The sequence below is a fragment of the Anabas testudineus genome, chromosome 11 (assembly GCF_900324465.2).
Source record: "Anabas testudineus chromosome 11, fAnaTes1.2, whole genome shotgun sequence".
In the NCBI taxonomy this organism is placed as follows: Eukaryota; Metazoa; Chordata; class Actinopteri; order Anabantiformes; family Anabantidae; genus Anabas; species Anabas testudineus.
In genome coordinates, this window is record NC_046620.1 from 14,164,262 (window position 1) to 14,183,632 (window position 19,371).

A 19,371-nucleotide genomic window follows, 5' to 3' on the forward strand; every position below is an offset into this window, starting at 1 on the left:
GCGCGCGTGTGAGTCAGTCTGTGTTGGATGCAGAAATACTGACTGCATCAGTTTTTTTTTTTTTTTTTTTGCTTTGACACATCATGGTTCAATTGTTCTAGGTTTCCCTGCTAACCATATGTCAGGGCTGGTAATGTTCATGGCCTCATATCAGTCAGATTGTGCTGAAAATGCTTCCTTGGTGCAAAGAATAATACTGCAGCTACACAAGGGCACAATAAAAGCATACAAATGAGTTTTGCTAATTTGATAAGAAAGGTAGAAAACTCTGAAAATAATAATAATAAATAAAACAAATCTGCATTTTTAGTTTTGTAGTAAATTAAAAAAATAATTTCAGCATTGTAGCTGTAGTGTTTGCCTTAATTATATTTTAAGAATACAAAGAAATTAAATAACGACATAATAATAATTATGAACATATATTTACACAAATAATAGTAAGAAATACACATTCGCTTCTATAAAACCCACTCATTTTAGCAAAATACACACAGAAAGTCTGCTCAGTTCTCCACTAATAATTTCTTCCTTTTAGGACCAGCATCATGACCGAGCTCCTTCGTATATAGCTTCACTCTTGCATCTGTAAATCTGCAGCATAATGAGACAAATAAGCCCCTTTTTATGATTCTACTACTTCAGCGTGGATCCTGTCTGGCCGCATTTTGACTGACCGAACATATCAGGAAATTATTTTACAAACGATTTCTCATTTAGCTTGTTGTCTTCTTGCAGAATCTCCAGAAGGGCCTGGCTGACATTTTTATTATTATGGATGTGCCCACGCAGATGAGAGGAGGGGGGGGGAAAGGCCACCCGAGAGTTTTCTTCACGTTGAATCATAAAGGAGGGAGGAAATAAAAATCAAGTTGTTTTTATTCTGTAGTTGTTGTTTTTTTTTATCCGCATCTATATCCTTTTCTGTCAATGTATTACATAAATAGTATACTAATACCTAGATTTATCCATTGTCATCAAATGTTTTTTATAATTAAAATAGTTTCTTCTTATTTCCTATAATGTTTTAATATTGCTTTGTATTTAACTGCAATTAAAACATGTCCTCAAATGCATTTTTGCTTTTGTCGTATCAATTAGACAATTTCTTACCAATATTAAAAATGTATTAACAGCAATATGTAGGCTAGTGGTAGCAAATCTATTAGAAGTGTTTCATATTTTAGTAAGAAACCTATTTAATTCTGTGGCGCTATGTGAAATGCTTCTGTTGTGCCTAAATTAAAACTGGAGGATGTGCTACAATTATATTTCAATTCTTTTATTTCTTTCTTCGAAATGGAGCAGCATGGAATGTGTGACATCGGGAAATAAAAATGATGATGTCTGTTTCTTTTTTTTTTTTTTTTTTTTTTCTCTCTCTCTCCAATAAAGAAAACGTGTGTCCTTCTTTCCACCCTTATTGCATGACTGATTGATTTTACATTCGCTGAGAAAATGAAACACCTCCTCGAAGAAGAAGAAGAAGAAGAAGAAGAAAAAGAAGAAAACAAAATGAAAACATAGCCTAGACTAGCAGCATGGTGTGCTGCTGCTGCTGCTGCTGCTGCTGCTGCTGCTGCTGCACACTACACGTATGGGCTGGAAAAGGGCCGAGACGCTAATTTTCCACCAACCTTCTCCCCACACAAAGATTGCAGGGGTGTCAAATAATACTAAAGCACCATTTTATCTTTACAGCGAACAAAATAAATAACAAGTCGAAAGTCCAATAGATCAAAACAAACAAACAAACAAACAAAAAAAATAGCAAGGGAGACTGCGTGTAAGCTCTTGACCCTTGTTTTTCAAAAACGTGTTTCCCTCATGATCCCAGCTCGTGGTTCTTGAAGGATCCTTTCACAAGTGCAACAAAATGCAAAACACAATTCTTCAACTGCGGATAAATAAAAGACGGACGAATTCACATTAAATGAATAACATGTGTTCATAATACCCTGTTTGAGTTTCAATTGTAAAACAAGAGTTTAAAAATGATTAAATAGGTCTATGCATATACTGTGCACCCCCCCCCCCCCCTCCCTCCCCCTCTAGACGTCCTACAGCCCAGGGAAAAAAAAAAGAAAGGCCTCTGTGAGACAATGACACGAGCAAATAGAGAAAAAAAAAACCAAGCAAATCGTGATTATTTATCCTACGCTATTTCACACATCAAACTATAGAAAACATAAACAAAGCAGAGGGAAGGTGGAAGCCATGAGAAACAAAGCAGTAATGTGTCTGGAGGTGGATAAGACAATGGGCGGAGTGATCCAGGCTGCGCCACGGCTACAGATGCGTCAGTTTGGGCGCTTCCTGGATTCTTCCCTGAGAGTAGTGCGGAGTTAGGTCTGTGTATGTCGGTGTCGGATCACACACTCCGTGATGCTGACTGTTGCCCATTGTGATTGCTCCATTGTAGTCCATGTTTGCGGACGGCGGGTGCGGGAGATGGGTCAGACCGAAAACAGAAGCCCCAGAATTGGGCATTGAGTCGATGTAACCTCCGCCGACATAAACGGGGCTACCCTGCATGTGCGTCCCGTAGTTGCCATTGCCTTGGAGAGGGTGCGCGTCATACTCGGGCGTGGCCGAGTCGGTCCCGGGATACCTCTTCTGGGAGGGCGGACAGTTGCTGAGGGAGCTGTTCAAAGGAGGGGGATATGACGTGGCCATACCATATGCATTTTGATGAGGTTTACTGTAAGACGTCGGCGACTGGGATTCATAAGGTACATTGTTTACTAGAGAATGCATAGAGTTGAGGTATCCTCCGCCTCCTCCGCCGCCACCACCGGAAGCAGGACCCACGGGACTCCGAGGTGACTGTCCGCCAGGGGAAGGCATCATCCCGACGCCTTTCTGATCCTTCTTGTATTTCATCCTGCGGTTCTGGAACCAGATTTTTATCTGTCTCTCGGTGAGGTTGAGTAGGTTGGCCATCTCCACCCTCCTGGGTCTGCAGAGGTACCGGTTGAAGTGGAATTCCTTCTCCAGCTCCACAAGCTGAGCGCTGGTGTAAGCTGTCCGGGCCCTCTTCGATGCTGCTGACCCCGGAGGACTCTTGTCTCCGGGGCAACTGTCTACTGTCAGGGAGAAGGAGAGGAAGATGTCAGTCAGTAATCCATTACAGACAGAGAGAGTGATACAGAGGCAAAGACAGGAGAGGGAGAGTGAAAGCTAAGCTGTATGACAACACGCTCACAGCTGATAACAAACCTCTCCACCATCCAGAGGGGTGGGGAAACGTTTACTAGATAAATATGCCCTGCTCCGCGTTTTAAATGGAGGTTTAATCATCAACTCCTTCCTCCCCCTTCTTCTTAACGCGCGCGTATTCGTGCGTGCGTGTTTGTACTGCAAACATCTCAACATTTTGATAAATCTGCTCCCTACTGTAAAGCACAGGGGTGACCATCCGGGCTCCCTAAGACAATTAACAGTCAGCACTGCACCTTTGTGCAGGTACATTAACTGCAAAGCAAAAACATTGACAGGGGAATAGTAGGTCAATACATGATATAGAAGCAGGTAACCTCAGATTTCTCACAAAAACATTTTGACCCTCATCCTTCCCCGTAGTCACACATAACGCACGCGCAATGCGAGCACAAGTATTACGTATTCCTATGGGTGTATAAAGCAGCCCGCCTTGCCCTCACTGATAAACCCCCTTTTTCTAATAGGTTGGAGCCTGGCTGCAGCATAGTAAGGTGTTGGTCTACTTACCACTGTGGCAGGCGGCCAACACTTAATATATTTCACTACCTGTCGCCCAAACCCGGAGCAAAAGGAATGCTGCATGACATAACCTGAGCCATTAGGCTGTTACAGAGATGACTGGTGTACCCGTGCGTAAAACTATGAAAACATAAATAAATTAAGTGAAAATCCTCTTCGCTTTGGTTTTCATTGTTTCCTATTGGAGTCTACATATTACTTTATTAGTAAACGACGCACTTAATTAAACAAATAAAAGGTTATAAGAAGAACATAATCAAGCTGGATTAATGTAAAGGTCTCCCAGAACCAAACTCCCAACCTTTACGCACCAAGTTCCACTGTTCAGCAGCAGGATCGGACTTCCCTACGTGCGTAAAAATGTCTAAAGGCCCATTAAATCTGACAACTTCCTAAACATAAACCAAACTGAGTGCACAGAACATTGCTTCTGCATGTCTTACTGATTAATATAACATGAAAGAGCACTTACATGAAGCCAGGCATTAAGGCGACCATGGGAAAATAAGAATATCTACACTTTAAGGTTGGATCTATGTAAATAAATACCCTCCCCTCCCAACCCAAGGCCCCCCACATCGACTCGCCAAGCTATCCTCTAATCAAAACAGCAGGACAAACTGAAACAACTGTTGTGCGTGTTTGTTTGTTGTCTCCCCGGGAACATTATGTGATCAGTGGAGATGCGTGTTTACAGTAGGGACAGGTCAGCTGTAGGGCACGGTGACAACAAATGGTGGAATCCGCTTCCAGCATTGAACGACATGATTCACAGGCTACAGCCTTATAATAGCTATATCATGCGAATTTTCAATAAGACTTGACTAAATCATTCATTTGATATGTATGTAGTCTGTGTCTCTGGGGTGTTGATTGCACTTTGTGGTAATTTATTTTATTGGCTTCCATTCCTGGAAAACTTTGGCCCACAGAGGGAATGAATAATATAAAAATAATGCAATATAGTACCACAAACCGCTGGCATATAATGGTAGAGTACAATTATCGCCTGTCTGACACGTATTGTAAGTATTGTTGTGGTTTGCCCCCCTCTTTCCTAACCCCTTACCTTACCACTTACCCACACCCCCTATGCACTGTTTCTTCCCCCAACAACATTTATGTAACTTTGTAGACAGACGTTATCAAGTTGCGTGTTTGTTTGTGTGTGTGTGTGTGTGTGTGTGTGTGTGTGTGTGTGTGTGTGTGTGTGTGTCAGCAGCAGCAGCAGCAGCAGCAGCAGTGTTTACTTTGTGAGTACCTGAACTGGAGCTACTGGTTGGTTTCTGCTTGGTGTTCTGACGAGATTCCTTCATCCAGGGGAAGATCTGTTTGCTGCGAGCGGTAGAGGTCGGTGAGCCGTTCTTGGCACTGGGCTGGTTGGACCCGTTGCTTGTGTTTTGGCTGATAGCGCCGGGGGATTGAGAGGGCGGGGGTGGGCCTGATACCGGCACCTGCGCTTGATTGCTTTCAGGATGAACCTTGGACTGCGCCGCCTGAATGGCCGCTGTTCTGTCGCAGCTCTCCGCCATCTCACCCGGCTTCTGTAGAGCCACGGAGCCGTCAGGAGACTGCAGGGAACAGGCAGGTCGATGGTACTCACTTTCCACATGAGAGGCCCGGGGATATTGGACCTGATTGGCATCATAACTGAAGCCATTTGCGCTTTGATATGGGTAGCCACTGTAAATTGCGGAGCTGTCGTAGTAGGTTGCCTTTTGCATCTCGCCGTTTCCCAATATTTATTTCAGAAACTGACAGGGTCTTGACACCCTTGTAGAATAACATTGGCACCCCGTGGTCACGTGACGCCTCTCCGCCAATGGCCTCCTCGGGTGAACCTAGGGTTACAAGAAGCACTGTGAGGAGAAGAAATGGTGGCGATCCATCTTACTTTTCAATACAGGCCTGACACTAGAGACTATAGAGGCAAGATAGGGCCAACAGTTCTGTAGGCTATTACCGTTTACCTTATGGCTTACAAAGGGCACGCACTAACCTTGTATTACCATCTATGCCAAACAACATCAAAACAAAAAAAGCTTTTTTCAAAAGTGTTTCAGATTGGCAAATCAATTTTAAAGACCTAACAAGAAACTGCGTGACATTTTAAACCTCGGAGCCTATTAACAATCAAACGGAATATAGAGTTACAGAGAGCGTGCTGTATGAAAAGCCTATTAGCGGGTTACCACACAGGAAAATACTGTTTCTGTTACAATGTTATTCTACCAACAGGGCTGTCAACAGTGTATCTAATTTCCTATGTAGCAGGTGAAAACATTCCACGTGGCCCGCAAACTTTAAACCAATTTTTGTCTTTCATTATTAATAAAAATAAAATCTTCCTTCAGCTACAGTAGAGACCTCACCGCGCTGTGCTGCCCCCGGACACCTGGCTCAAAGCACCAACAACCGCATTCTCCAGTTTTTCTTTTCTTTTCTTTCTTTCTCTCCTTTTTTTTTTTTCTCTTTCTTGCATGTTGCAATACAAATGGAAGGGCCACGAGGAAACCTGAAAAACCGGGCGGGCATCCGTGCATCTCCATGACCACGGTGTGAACTTTTTCCTTCAAGGCCCATAATAATGGCTGCTGTTGGTGTTGTCTGCGCCGCGGCCCGTCGCGGTGATATATGGGGGTCAGTGGGCCGGGACGACCTGCTCGGAATGAGCGGCCCGGTGAGCAGCAAAGCTCGGTACTCTGGCGGACACAAACCCGGGGACAGCACAGCTAGAACATGCTGCTGTGGCGCCATAATTCACGCAGGTAACCGCGGGGATCTGCTTCCAAAAGATTGTTAGGCAAACTATAAACCATAACAGATCCACAGGTCACATGTGGAGATCTTTTGTAATGTCACATTACTAATTAAACAGCAGCATGCTCAGTGTCTTGTGGAGTTTCTGTATCTCAACTATTGCGTAAAAAGTAGTACAAGTGTAAAGTAAATAATAACATTAACAGTAATGATAATAATAATAATGATACCAATAATGAGTTTAAATATCAGTAAATATTTTTTAATGACAAAATTAAATCTTCTCTTCATTCATTTATTTGTTTCTAAAATCATGCACTTCTTTTATTGCACTATAGATTTTAACCGGTGCCCGGTTAAAGCAGATAATCAGAAAAACCATTACAAAATTATATTATCTAAAATATTTGGTTGTAAATCTAATACCACATTTTAGCTGATGGAACTAATGGGCCATGGTGTTGCGCCTGGTGCAAAACGGACAAAAACAGCAATGGTGTTACAGTAAGCTGCAGTAAAAATATTACTTAAATTAATTTCATAGTCCATATGAAGTAGTATAGCCCTGGAGCAGACGTCATTTGAATGCATTTTCATAAAATGAGCACATGTAAGTAAAAGGGAAACTCTGGGTTGGTGCAGCCGTGCATAACAAGAAGCAAATCAGTATAAAATGAGCCCCCAGCTTGCCCTCAACGCAGCTAAACCGCAGCCTGAAAGAAGGTGTCTTCACTGTATCTGCACTCATGATGACCTGGAAAAGATATCAGAAAGCTTTGTGGTGTGTATCTCCAGGCGAGCCATTGCGATACTCATAAATGGCAGAAGAAAGATAGACAAAAGACAGACTGGATCTTTCTGCGCAGCCCTCTGCTCCACGTTAGAGAAATCTGGCTGCCTGACTGTGTGTGTGTGAACTCTTCCTGAACCGAGATCTAAGTCATACGGTGATAAATCACCGCGCGACACACAAACTCCGCCATTTACAACCGAGGGAGCCTATTTCTGGCCTGCTTACCTTATCCTGTGACGACGAATGCAGAGCACCAAGCAATATTTTCTCATTCAGCGACGAAATCGATCAAAGCAGTAATCCAGAGAAAAGTTTAAAGGCAGGGCTGGCTGGGTGAAGCAGCAGCAGACTGCGCCCTGCCATACACCAGGCATTAGTAGCCAAAACAAAAAAAAGGGAAGAGCCGAGAGAACCCCCTTTCCTTTTTTCCTTATATATTTTTTTTCCCTACTCGACGTGGACGGGTAAGCCGAGATTACGAAAGCAGGCGTGAGCAGTCAGGTCAGCGAGATAAGAGTTATCTGGCCCCAAGACTGAATTTATCGTCATGCTATAGAGCAATGGCCAGGGCTTCATAGCAATATTAGACTCAGCCAAGGCTATGCTGGACTATGTGATCCTTCACTAGTACCATGCAGACACCAGTGAACTGCCCCGAACCAGAGCGTCACCACAGACAAGAAAAATTATGCAAATGAAGTAGCGCCTTGGAAAGCCAGTTCAAATCAAGTGGCTGTCTCTCCTCCTCCCCCAACCAAATGAGGTAGTGTGTCTAGAAAAAAAATATATAATATATCGTTACAAATAGCTTCAGAGTCAATCTGAAGTATTTTAAATCTTTTTTTTTTATTTACTCCACGTCCTGCAGTGGAATTATGAGCCCGGTGGAAGAGATGTTGGAAAGACTGGAGAGTACAAAGGAATAATCAGGCGCTGACCATGCTGCATTTCCATTTCCAAGGGACATAAAGGGCTTCTATCCACGGCTTAATCATTAACCCGCATTTTTTGCATTTAATCCTCAATAGTTTTGCCACAATTGCACCATGCGTTTTCACTTCAGCGTCAGCTATTCCACCGCCTGCATGTCTTACTGCACGAGCAAGACAACATAATGTTTTTTTTTTTTTTCTTTAACGTTAGGAAAGCAAACAAACCTCTGATCTGATCAAAGTCGGTATATATCAAGGGGAAACCCCACCAGGATACGTGGTGTGAAAAATGGGAAGAAGTTTCATCACCAAAAGGCAAAGCGGAGAACATGCAGCGAGGAGCAGGGGAGAAGAGAGCCGGCAGCAAGGGGAATCCCTCTGCATGGTAATGCTGTCTCTTTACAGCCAAAAAAAAAAAAAAAAAAATAGAAAGAAAGAAAGAATGAGGAAAATGGATGTATGTCCTATCAGCTTCCCCCGGCTATAAACACGTCCAGAGCTGCAGCTTCTCTGTTGGTTTTCAGGCTCTGAGACAAAATTCAGTGACACAATTAAAAAAGGTAAAGCACACGGACGGCGTGGGAGGATGACTGGGACAAAAATTCACGCGTGAGGATTTTTTTCTTCTATTTTTTAGCCAGCTCGGCTTTTTCTTTTCCGAACTAGAGTCGCCACTTTGTATAATCATTTACTCGTTTGCCTTTTGCTAAAAACGCTGATTCTTCTCTCTCTTTAATTTGGCCCCCAAAGCAGGGGGTTAAATGTCAGTGTGGTGGCGGTTGGGCGGCTGCTGCGGTGTATAATAAGGCGTAAAAGACAAAAAAAACAAAAAACAAAAAAGTGAAATGTTGATAAAAGAAAAAAAAAACATTTTTAAAACTTCAGTGTGGTAAATTACAGTAGTTACAGGCAGATGGCTTTCGCAGAAAGGAGTTTTTGAAAGGAGCAAGGCGCCGCTCCAAGAGCTGCGATTCCCCTCGTCACTTTTATAGTGACAAATTACACCACAAAGACAAGTGGAAGAGAAGGAATTATTGCTCTCGGGCTGGTCATATTGCTGCAACAAGGAAATGTACAAGTCATGGACTGCTCCTCTGTCCCTGCCAGTGCTTTGGTGGGCGTGTGTAGTACTTATTAGAAATTGAATAAGGATATCACCATCAAGCATTCATAACACAAATCAATAAAGATATATGGACTTACTGAAGGCAGCTCCAGGTGTCGTCGAGACCGTGCGATGGCCTGAATTTACTTTGCTGGATTTCTGCAATGAGGAGTGGAACAGATATTTTTGAAACTTCCCCGAACATAATACATTGTAACGTGGCTTGTAATTCATTTCTTAACTGAATTTTATTCTCATATATGCCGCATTTACTGTTAAAAATAGAAATAAGGTGCTCAAATTTTAGGCAGCATTGCTTGGGCCCCGTGTTTAAATGGCCACAAAACAAACGTCTTGCAACCAGTTAAACAATTAAATCAAATTCGAGGCTTTTTTTTTTTTAATTATTCTATGTCAAAATGTGGATTATACCTAAGAACAGATAAACATGATCCGTTTTATCTATATTAACAGATCTACAGATTTATTTTAGATTTTTTTTGCAATATCACAAATGAATGAGAGGCAGCCACAATTAAATGAACCCGCAGAAAACACACAGGATTATCAAACATACTAAATGCGTAAATGCTACAAAGCTTATTCCAGGACACAATCATCACAACCAGATATTGGTGCCTATCAGCGGAATATCTCTAAAACATCAAAATGATCCTATGCAAATGACGTGTTTGTTGTTTCCCTGCTGGCCTGTAAGCATTTTCTCCACAAACGGATCGAATAGTCATTAGCCCTCGCGCACCATCTTCCCCAAGTCCCCGTGCCCATAAATCAAGCAGGAGCGCCGTGACCTCAGCGCGGCCGCGCGGTCCTGGATGGCACTCCGTCTTCCATTATATCCTCGTTTCCCTGGCGGAGCGACACAACCCCACCGCTTTTCCCCTACTTTTTATGGAGCTCATCTTGATGTATCATTTACGCACAAAAAAAAAAAAAAAAAAAAAACAACTCACAGAAAGACACAAGATGTTTTGTTTTATGGGGCAGCTTGAGCCGACACCGGCCGCGCGCTCTGTTTGGGTTTTTCCTTACTTTATTTTGCAGCTGTATTTACAAACCAGAATACGGGGCTGTTTATTCAGATGGATGTTCACCATATTAAATATGTAATTAGATCAAAAAATATTTCTTTTTTTTTTTTTCTCCTGTTCTAAGTTTAGACTGGAACTAATGGTGGATTTGTACTGTTTAGCCTTGGAAGCATAAACTGGAACAATGCCTGCATCTTAATGGCCTGGACAAATCCTTAAATGGTTACCTTTCTTTAAAACGTGTGTTCATTCTGGAGGCCGTTTGATAAACTGTGATGCATCTGCGATATTAACTAATAAGTGAATATCGATAGCTTTTACACAGTTTTCGCGCCCGGAAAAAAACCAGGACCCCCTATTTTTTTACTGACCTCTGCCTCGCGTAGCAATAACTCACGACAGTAATGAACAATCGGCGGAAATACCTCAAAATAAAATCCATCCTCCCAAAGCTAGGGCTCTGACTTTGTCCGCGTGGAAAAACATATCCGTCCGTGACAACAGTATAATACATCCACAAACCCGGAATCCTCTCTCTTTCAGTCAGCCTCGCTTTTCTTTATCTCTCCTCTATAAACAAACTACAAAGCCCGAACTCCCCTCACGGAGAGTGGGGGTAACCCGCATATAATCAGCATCATATGGTCAGACCGGGGCTCCGGTTTTCTTCCCTGTGCCATAACATCGCGCAGTATTATGCGCCCTGCTCACGTGACGCAACGTCAACTTAAATCCCTTTTATTTGAGCCCGTGAATCATTAATGGAGGCAGTCATTGCCCCTGAGGAGAAACGGATCAGTTTGGAGAGAGAAAAAAGAGGCGTATGTGACACTGCAATGTATCTGGCAGAGGAGCAAGTCTCTTGCAGAGAAGCAGCTTTTCCACGTGTCGCCCCATTCACGGGGAAAGACTGTTCTGTCAGTTTTAAAGTGCCATATATTTGGTGGTTGTTAGCGGCTGAAAGAGCTAATCCTGCTGCATTATGCTGAGTTTCAAGTGCAGCCACACTCCGAGCCAGCACTGAAACCAGAGCGTGGCATGGAGAGAGTTTTCCTTACAGAAGTACAATTTAAGTGTGGCATGATGATTACTCATTACTCCAGCAATCCTCTATTCTCCTTCCAACACAGCCGGGGTTGCATAGTGCATTACTGAGAAACCAACTCACTATCGCCCCCCTGTTTTCATTGTCAGACTTCAGGCTTTAGTAGCACTTACTCAGACTGGTGCATGCTGCTGGCTAAATAGAAACAAAAGCTCACGAGTTTACCTGGCCTACACAGGAAGAGTGTGTGCGTCCTGGTGGTCGCGGGGGGTGCGTGTCAGTCAGCAGTGGGCGGAAAGTGGAGGTGAGGTAACCAAAGACTGGCTGCTCGACCCCGCTGATCAGTACATGGACCCCCTTCAGACCTACATGCACTTATGTGTTTCCTATGACCAGCTGAGTGATGGTAGAAATTACAGGTTTGTGCAAGGGAGGAAATTTGGAGTTTTTGGAGAGAAGAGGGGTTGGATGGGAAAGGAAAAAATGCTGCGAGACCAAAAAACCTGCTTATTATATTATAAGCTGAACTCTACGGGAACACTGTGGCACACGACGGAAGATATGTGGCTTCAGCCACTCCAGGTACTGCCAAAAGCCCTTGGCCCGGAAGAGCTTCCCTCTTCGTGGCACCGTTTGGCGCTTGTTTTCCGTCAACACCCAGCAGCGGGCGTGGAAAAATCCCACCACAACTATTAATCATTCGGGGCGGACGCGGACAGCATCCCACTCCCACACGAGCCTTTGTCTTCTCAAACTACAACTTGAGCTGTAAACTTTTGAAGACAGGAACAGAAGCAGACCAGCTTTTATTAATTTACCTTCGACACTTGTGAAACTGAAGATGAAAGGAGGAATAATGGGGGTTATAATGATCCTTTTACGCACAGCGTTTAAAACCCATAGTTCTGAAAAGAACGCCTCTTCTCTTCTGTTAAGGACAAAGTTTGTGTCTCTAACATGTTCTTTTGTTCACTCTCTGTTCCTCTACAGTTGTCAAGCTGTCACCAGGATTATTTGGCTCGATATGACACTGCACTGGAAGCTCATCCCACGTTGCCTTTTCGTCACTGCACCTGAACTTTTCCCTGACCCGAGCTGAGCGTATTGAGTCGACTGGGAAGTTATTTGAGATTCGAAGACAAAGAAGATGATGGGACCCAAAGGGCCTCCAGCTGGTATCCTGTTTGTTTTTATTATCAAATAGTGTTGCACTATTCCAGACTTTTCTTTTGTACAAAAGTAGCAGTTGATTGTGTTTTAATCTCATCTGTTTCTGCGTAAAACAAATGAATCAGTGTTATTTATACAAATCGAGGCACCTTATCACTGTCAGCGAAGAGGAGTTAGAGGCACGGACCTCTGGAGGTTGGCCAGACGGTGTTCCATATCTTCCCACAATGTTGACACTCGGAGCTCTTAACAGTCAGGCTTGGGTTACCGATACACTCAACCGAAGATAACTCTTTCTGCGAGGTTTACACCGGCCAACTTCAAGGCTAATGCGAAATTCAACGCTTTAAGCTGATTGGGGCCATCTCTCATGGACGCAGACCAGCACCGGGACTGACCAGGACATGGGAACTGTGCTTTCATAGATTGTCGAAATAAAGCAGTTTGAATTGTCATTATGAACTTAGCGGGTCTTTATTGTGAGTGAAAATGTTCTCAGGACTTAAATACTAGGCAAGTGTGCGATAGCTGAGGTTAAATTTTAAAGGTAAGTGCAAAATAGAGTAATAATAATAATAACTTTGTTAATGTTTAACTGTCTAAATTGAACATTATGATCAAACCTGTTGAAAAACTATTGTATTCTGAGTTCTCCTGACACACTGTAAGAGCAACAGATGAGCCCGTTTCATTTTTATCATTATCATTTAAATGGATTTCATGCCATTTGTACCAAATGAGAAATTCTTAAATTAATTGAAGTGGTAAATAAGATTTTCAGTGTCAGAAGCAAACCTTGCCTAAACCTAAATGTAAATTGCTCTTTTTACTCGTGTGCATTTCAACCTCATGTAATAGTATTGTTACAACAGTGTAGCCACTTTATTTTAAACCCATTTCCACACTAGTCTCATAACAAGTGCAGGTTGAATTGTATCATATTAAGTCTTATCTTGAGGATATTAGTAGTTATGAAAAATTCCTGCTGCTGTTATGCTCTTATGCATCATATTTAGTGCAAGATTCAGAAACACAAGGTTAATCTATGCATAATGTTATAATATTATAACACAAATTAAGTCCACGTAGCCTATTACACTTATATTTAAATGAAAATACATGGCAGTAAAATAGAGAATAGAGATTATTTTAGTTTAATAATGAGCTTAAGCCACATCACGCGTTGCAAGATGAGAATAAGCAGATTATATTATAATACATATTACAATAACCATTGATTTTTATGATTTGAATGAAATAAATTCCACTTCCGGGACATTTTTATAATACAGTTTTTAAGAAACAGTGAAATGTACTCACAGGTCATGACGGTTTGCTTCCAGCAGTAAGATCTGACTCGCGCTCTGCAGAGGATCACTTCAAATGAAAATAAGGCAGATTTTCAGATCTATTTCTGACCCTGGGGCATTCATTATTCAGCAAGTCACGTGAACGGGGGAATTAAAATTTCAGTACATTGGAAGTGACCTCTATTCGCGAATCAAATGACTTGAAATGTCTGATTTAACTAGTTGGGACTTTTTTGGAGTCTGCGCACAATCTGTGCCAATCACCCTCAACTCATCTCCTGCAGAACTTCCATGTCGTCAGTGAATACTGCACAGAGCATAGCAAAAAAAAAAAAGACTTTCACCTATCTGTTGAGTCCTTTAAATGTACAAATGCTGTTGAGAAATATGAAAAATGTGACGAATTGACAATAAAAAAAAGATGGGAGGCTGTTCCTTAAACATGCGTAATCCTACTGCATGTGTCTGTAACAGAGAATTTGAGCAGATGTTAAATTTGTCATCATTATTATTATTGTTGTTATCATTCATTCTGCGATCACCGGCATAAATATTCTAAAGAAAGCATCAGTGGCAAAATATGTTGAAAATCCTCCTAAATCACAAGCACGACACCGGTATGTTTCTGTTCATATCAGCCCCTCTCTACCGGAGCTGACAGGGCTGCTGCTGTGATGAATTGCGCTAAAGGTGTCTCTTAGAATAATTTTGGGAAAATTCATGGCTCGGATTCGCACCTAAACAACGTTTTTGTTTCCATGCTGTCTCCTGGTAAATCTTAAAAGAGAAGAAAAAGCTCGCGGAGGTCTCAGCGCTGATGTATGGTCTGAACGCTGTGTGTGTGTGTGTGTGTGTCGAAAGGTCAGGGGTCAGAAGAAGTGCTCGGAGCCCGTGATTGGACAGAGCCGGCCGTGTCCCCTGGTTGAACTCTCTATTGTTTGGATGTAGCAGGTAGTGACCAACACTCACACTCTGGTGCACTGAAGTTGGCTGAGATCTTCTCATAATGGTCAAGAAGGAACAATATGTGTAGCCGGATACATTGAACAGTTTGGGATTGGTCTAATTCTCGTGTCAGTAGCAGCACAACAGCTGATCCATGACTCGTATTTCTAACATAACTTAATCCGTGGAAATGCGCGTGACTTTCACGGACATTTTACGGATTTAGATTTTAGCCACTTGAGCACTGAAACTCATAATAGAATCTTGCATTTGGACATTTTTTACGCATTGTATCATACACGGGGATGTACTGGTTAAAGAAAAACTTAATCACACGAAAGGTTTTACCTCAATCCGCATCTTACTTCATGAAACTGCGTAACATTGCGCCCAGATTAACCAGTAAATCATATTTGCAAATACTATAAAATGTGGCGAACAGGGTTTAAGATCTTTTGTAATACATTTTAATTGCAGCCAGTGCTCTGACGTGCTCTCGTGGTTTTACGCACGCCTTTTCCAAACGCAAAGAACAGCTCTTAAACTGCCGAAATTAAAATAAACAGCATGGAAATGTTTGACTGTGAAAGTGCCACCCCCTAAATAAGAAATCCATGAAAAAGGAGGCACCCAAACGGCAAAGTTCATCCGCGCGGCTTTAACCAAACATGCTGCACTGGATTCAAGTCAGTATTTGCAATGACAGAAAAATATCCAAAGCCACGTCAGCCTTATAAGTGAAGGTTGTTTTTTATTTATTTCACAGGGACATATTGATCCTACACTAACCTACATCACAACGGTCATTACTGAGACAACACATACAAATATTCACAGTTTAGGACACAGCACAACATGGGACGCACTAGCACAAAGAAAACTAGACCTCACAACACCAACAAACATAATTCTACTTGCCGAAATGCTTTCATTATTGTGCCTTCATTATGATTTGTCTATGTACATTACAAGTGAAAGTCACCTGGACTACATTCAACAGTAAACCAACCCACTCAAACACACAAACTACACTGTTACTCTGACTGATGCCATACCTCTAATCCAGCCGTCTGGGTTTCTAAACAGGCATCTACAGAGTCTCGCTAAATATCTTTCAAGTATATTAGAACTTTTCCATGAGCAATAATAAAACTGAAAAATCAATATTCAAATAGAACATAGAAAACGACTTCAAACTTACTTTTACCTCACTCAAATTTGAACTGTAATGATAAAATTTTGATCCAAGTCCTAGGTTTGAATGTGCGTAATCCTTCTTTCATAATAATAAACAAATATATAACACTTCAGTTGCCACCGTGGCAATTAAAGGCGAATTTCAAGCTTATATGAAGAGGGTGAGGACGACCGGAGAGGGAAAGGGTACAAAAGACAGTGACAGGGGCCCAATGGCAGAGGCAAGGTGAAAGAGATAACACCATGTGTGTAAAATACTGAGAATCGGTCCTTCAAATTCCACTTGTGTCACTTGCCATCTCAGTCTGGATTTGGGTTTTATGGGGTGGGGTATCTTCGTGCACTATAGACCTGCGGTGCACGGCGTGGGGACAAGCTGCTGGCCTGTTTTGATCTGCTGCTGGGCCCCCGAGGCTGAGGACGAGGCCGCGCTGGAGGAGCGAATCTTGGTGTTGGGGAGCTTGTGCTCCTTCTTCCACTTCATCCTCCGGTTCTGAAACCAGATCTTAACCTGGCGCTCGGACAGGCACATGGTGTGCGCAATCTCCACCCGTCTGCGCCGGGTTAGATACCGGTTGAAGTGGAACTCCTTCTCCAGCTCCAGAGCCTGCTGGCGGGTGTAGGCAGTGCGGGACCTCTTGGGCACTCCTCCATTGTAACTGGCATTGACTAGAGGGGGGAAAGCCATACACAGGCAAGCAAGCAGGTGTTACATGCAGGCTAATAGCGTTTATTCCAAATCCACATAGTCTATCCACTGAATACATTGCAAGCATGGAAAACTAGGTTTGGTAGAAAATGCAGTCGCTTTATTTGGTCTACTCTCTGTTCTGTTTCAGTTTTACGAACATGACCTTAACGTGGAGATGCCGAGTGCAGAAACACTCGCATCCAGGGACAGATCAAGCTCAGAAATGATTAACAAAACAGCGGGGCTCGATTCTACAGTTTGGCTCGGCTCCAGTGGTGGAGGTAGTTTGGGTTAAAAAGCAACAAAGGCACATGGCCCCGACAGACGAACACAGGCAATAAAATTTACGAGGGTCCTTAATTACCAACCCTGCTGCTCGATAGTCGTAAATTGCTGTTGTAAGGGCTGCTACTAGTGCTGCTTCAATGGGCTTGCGTGTGTTCCAGTGGTTGTTTCTCAGTGGTTCTGCTATTTAACCGTGACGATAACTCACCGGTGCTAACGTGGACCTTTTTCATCCAAGGATAGACCACCGGCTCCTTGCCCTTCGCTACGCCGGGATATACCTCACTGGCGAGGCTGCAGTCTTTGCTGGCATTTGCCCCTGCGCCACCATCTGGGGCCGCGGTGAGACGAGGACCGTGGCTCTGTGGAACCGGTTGCGGCTGTGCATGGTGCCCATCGCTGAAATCATCGAGTCCGGTAGCGGGGACACTGCCGTAATCGTAGCCCGATTCTGTGTAGTTTGACCTCGGATAGGATGGCTCGTCGTGATGGGGAAAGCCCGTATCTTTTGGCCGCTCGTAGTAATCACCGGGGTTGGGGATGTATCCACTCTGCTGATATTCGTCGCATGGAGGAAAAGAAGGCTCGATATAGTTGGAGTTTATCAAGTAGGAACTCATGGTCATTAATTTGTGAAGTGCAACAATACTAATTTTTATCGCGCTGTCGTTTTTCTGATCTCCACAAAACCCTCCTACTCCCTGTCAAATGTACAAAGTTGCCTGGTCACGTGTGAAGCGCCACCAATCACCGCGTGTCCTGTGGGCATCATGTAAACAGGAACCAATGGAAAGCATGGCACTGGTACCACCAACACTGCTTGGACTGGCTTACGTTGGTGTTTTCCTTATTAAATCCCAGTATATAAAGCAAAACCAATCAACTAACTTGTTTACTGCATGGGGACAAACTTCTGTGGGTGAGGCTTCACTACATGGGAAACACATCCACATCCTCTGAAAACTGAAAGTGAATATGAAATTCCAGCCCTGAGAAAACCCGGACTGTTCACGCAAAACGAAATGCTGTTTTGTGGCATGTTGAGAGAAACGTGGGTTATATGGCTTTAAATTGTGTTGCGTCCTAATAAAAATGTGAACAAGTGTCCAAACAGCAGAAGACAAACCAAGACACAACAACACAAAGTGTCGTGTTGCACAGAAATCTATTCAAGTGATCGAAAGAGAAAACTGTGCACAAGCTTTCCTGACCAAACGCTGAGGAACCGCTGCTGTGCGGACATCCGAGCCTGCATGTAAAGCATGTGACTTGTGCATCAGTAAAACCTGGTTATTGCTCGTTTGTGAAACACACACACACACACACAATACTCCCACACAAACAACAGATAACTCTCGCTTCTCATGTTGCACCACTATGCACATGCACAATGCACCCGTTTAGTTCATCTCATGGTTTCTAAATGCTGTCTAATGCAATTTGCCGGGACATGGCAACATTTTCAAGCTATTCTGGATCCCCCCGTTTGTCTTATAATACAACATTACGCGCGTCTGGCACTGATGCACGATCATCACGTATTATCAGGTCTCTTGTGTTAACGTCCACTGAAAAGCTCCTCCAAACACTTGTAGACACACATCTTGCATTAGAGTCAGCAGCCTAAACATAGCGAGGGGTTTTAAACCCAAGCACACAAATTACAGTGAGACATGGCAGTCTGAATTTCCACGCAGGACCCCAAGAAAGCATGATTAAAAATATATACTATGTAAATTAAAAACTTTTGCCACAAGCAATTTGCCAAAATTCCTGCAGAATTTCTCTACAAATTAGTATTTGTATTTGTATTTGCTTGAGAGAAGCTCTCTTGCGCGTCCTGGTTGTTTCACTTTACTGGAAACAATAAAGGTTCGATATAGCTGTGAAAATATGTGTGAAGGAGACCTGACACTAACAGATTAAAAGGGACAATTTCCAAGCTCAGTTGCAATAGTAATAGTAATATTTGTAAAATAATAATAAACAGAAGAAGAAGATTTAATGCAATTATTTTTTTAAGGAATTAATTACACAAATCCAGCATCATCCACCATCACATTCACATCCATTTAAAGGCAATAAAAAATAAACTACTTTTTTAAAACAACGTTCTTTTTAAGTTAGAAATTATTAAAGTCTCTTACCGTGCTCCTCGCCAGTAGCCATCACGTCCAGGTCCCGTCTCCTCTCCACGTCCGAGATGGTGGCACACTGTATCTGTGTCCCGTGAAGATGCTGCAGCTCTTCACAAAGCTGATCCCCACTGTCCACGTCAACAAGGCCTCTGCGTGGAGGAAAAAAAAAAAAAGAGGCCAAACTTCGGAAATATTGAAAGCTTTTCT

At 42.8% G+C, this 19,371-nt stretch overlaps 2 protein-coding genes and 1 long non-coding RNA gene across 9 annotated transcripts; 1 reads left to right on the forward strand and 2 right to left on the reverse strand.

The window, feature by feature from the left end:
- Nucleotides 1–51: 51 nt before the first annotated feature.
- On the reverse strand, nucleotides 52–19,371 carry hoxa3a (homeobox A3a). Of its 5 annotated transcripts, none has more exons than XM_026347709.2 (4): nucleotides 19,174–19,371; nucleotides 9,430–9,490; nucleotides 5,003–5,582; nucleotides 52–3,086 (listed from the first exon to the last, which is right to left on the reverse strand). In XM_026347709.2, the coding sequence occupies exons 3-4, from the start codon at nucleotides 5,463–5,465 to the stop codon at nucleotides 2,290–2,292; spliced, it is 1,260 nt and encodes a 419-aa protein (XP_026203494.1). In that variant the 5' UTR covers nucleotides 5,466–5,582; nucleotides 9,430–9,490; nucleotides 19,174–19,371; the 3' UTR covers nucleotides 52–2,289. The 5 variants fall into 5 exon arrangements, with proteins under 5 accessions (XP_026203494.1, XP_026203492.1, XP_026203491.1 ...); XM_026347707.1 differs by lacking the exon at nucleotides 19,174–19,371 and adding an exon at nucleotides 10,809–11,601; XM_026347706.1 differs by lacking the exon at nucleotides 19,174–19,371 and having other exon boundaries at nucleotides 9,430–10,291.
- On the forward strand, nucleotides 5,589–13,053 carry LOC113153879. Of its 3 annotated transcripts, none has more exons than XR_003297992.1 (3): nucleotides 5,589–6,509; nucleotides 8,438–8,611; nucleotides 12,419–13,053. It is a non-coding gene; the product is annotated as an uncharacterized LOC113153879 (long non-coding RNA). The 3 variants fall into 3 exon arrangements; XR_003297991.1 differs by lacking the exon at nucleotides 5,589–6,509 and adding an exon at nucleotides 8,003–8,057; XR_003297990.1 differs by lacking the exon at nucleotides 5,589–6,509 and having other exon boundaries at nucleotides 8,107–8,611.
- Nucleotides 15,603–17,713, reverse strand: LOC113153858 (homeobox protein Hox-A4). Its single transcript, XM_026347728.1, has 2 exons — nucleotides 17,235–17,713; nucleotides 15,603–16,719 (listed from the first exon to the last, which is right to left on the reverse strand). Exons 1-2 carry the CDS (start codon nucleotides 17,650–17,652, stop codon nucleotides 16,394–16,396), a joined length of 744 nt encoding a protein of 247 aa, XP_026203513.1. The 5' UTR covers nucleotides 17,653–17,713; the 3' UTR covers nucleotides 15,603–16,393.

Coding starts and splice junctions, on each gene's coding strand:
- LOC113153858 (XM_026347728.1), bottom strand. CDS start 17,652: ATGACCATGAGTTCCTACTTGATAAACTCCAACTATATCGAGCCTTCT. Junction 16,720..17,234: donor AAAGGTCCACGTTAGCACCG/GTGAGTTATCGT, acceptor TCCCCCCTCTAG/TCAATGCCAGTTACAATGGA.
- hoxa3a (XM_026347709.2), bottom strand. CDS start 5,465: ATGCAAAAGGCAACCTACTACGACAGCTCCGCAATTTACAGTGGCTAC. Junction 3,087..5,002: donor AACCAGTAGCTCCAGTTCAG/GTACTCACAAAG, acceptor TCTCCCTGACAG/TAGACAGTTGCCCCGGAGAC.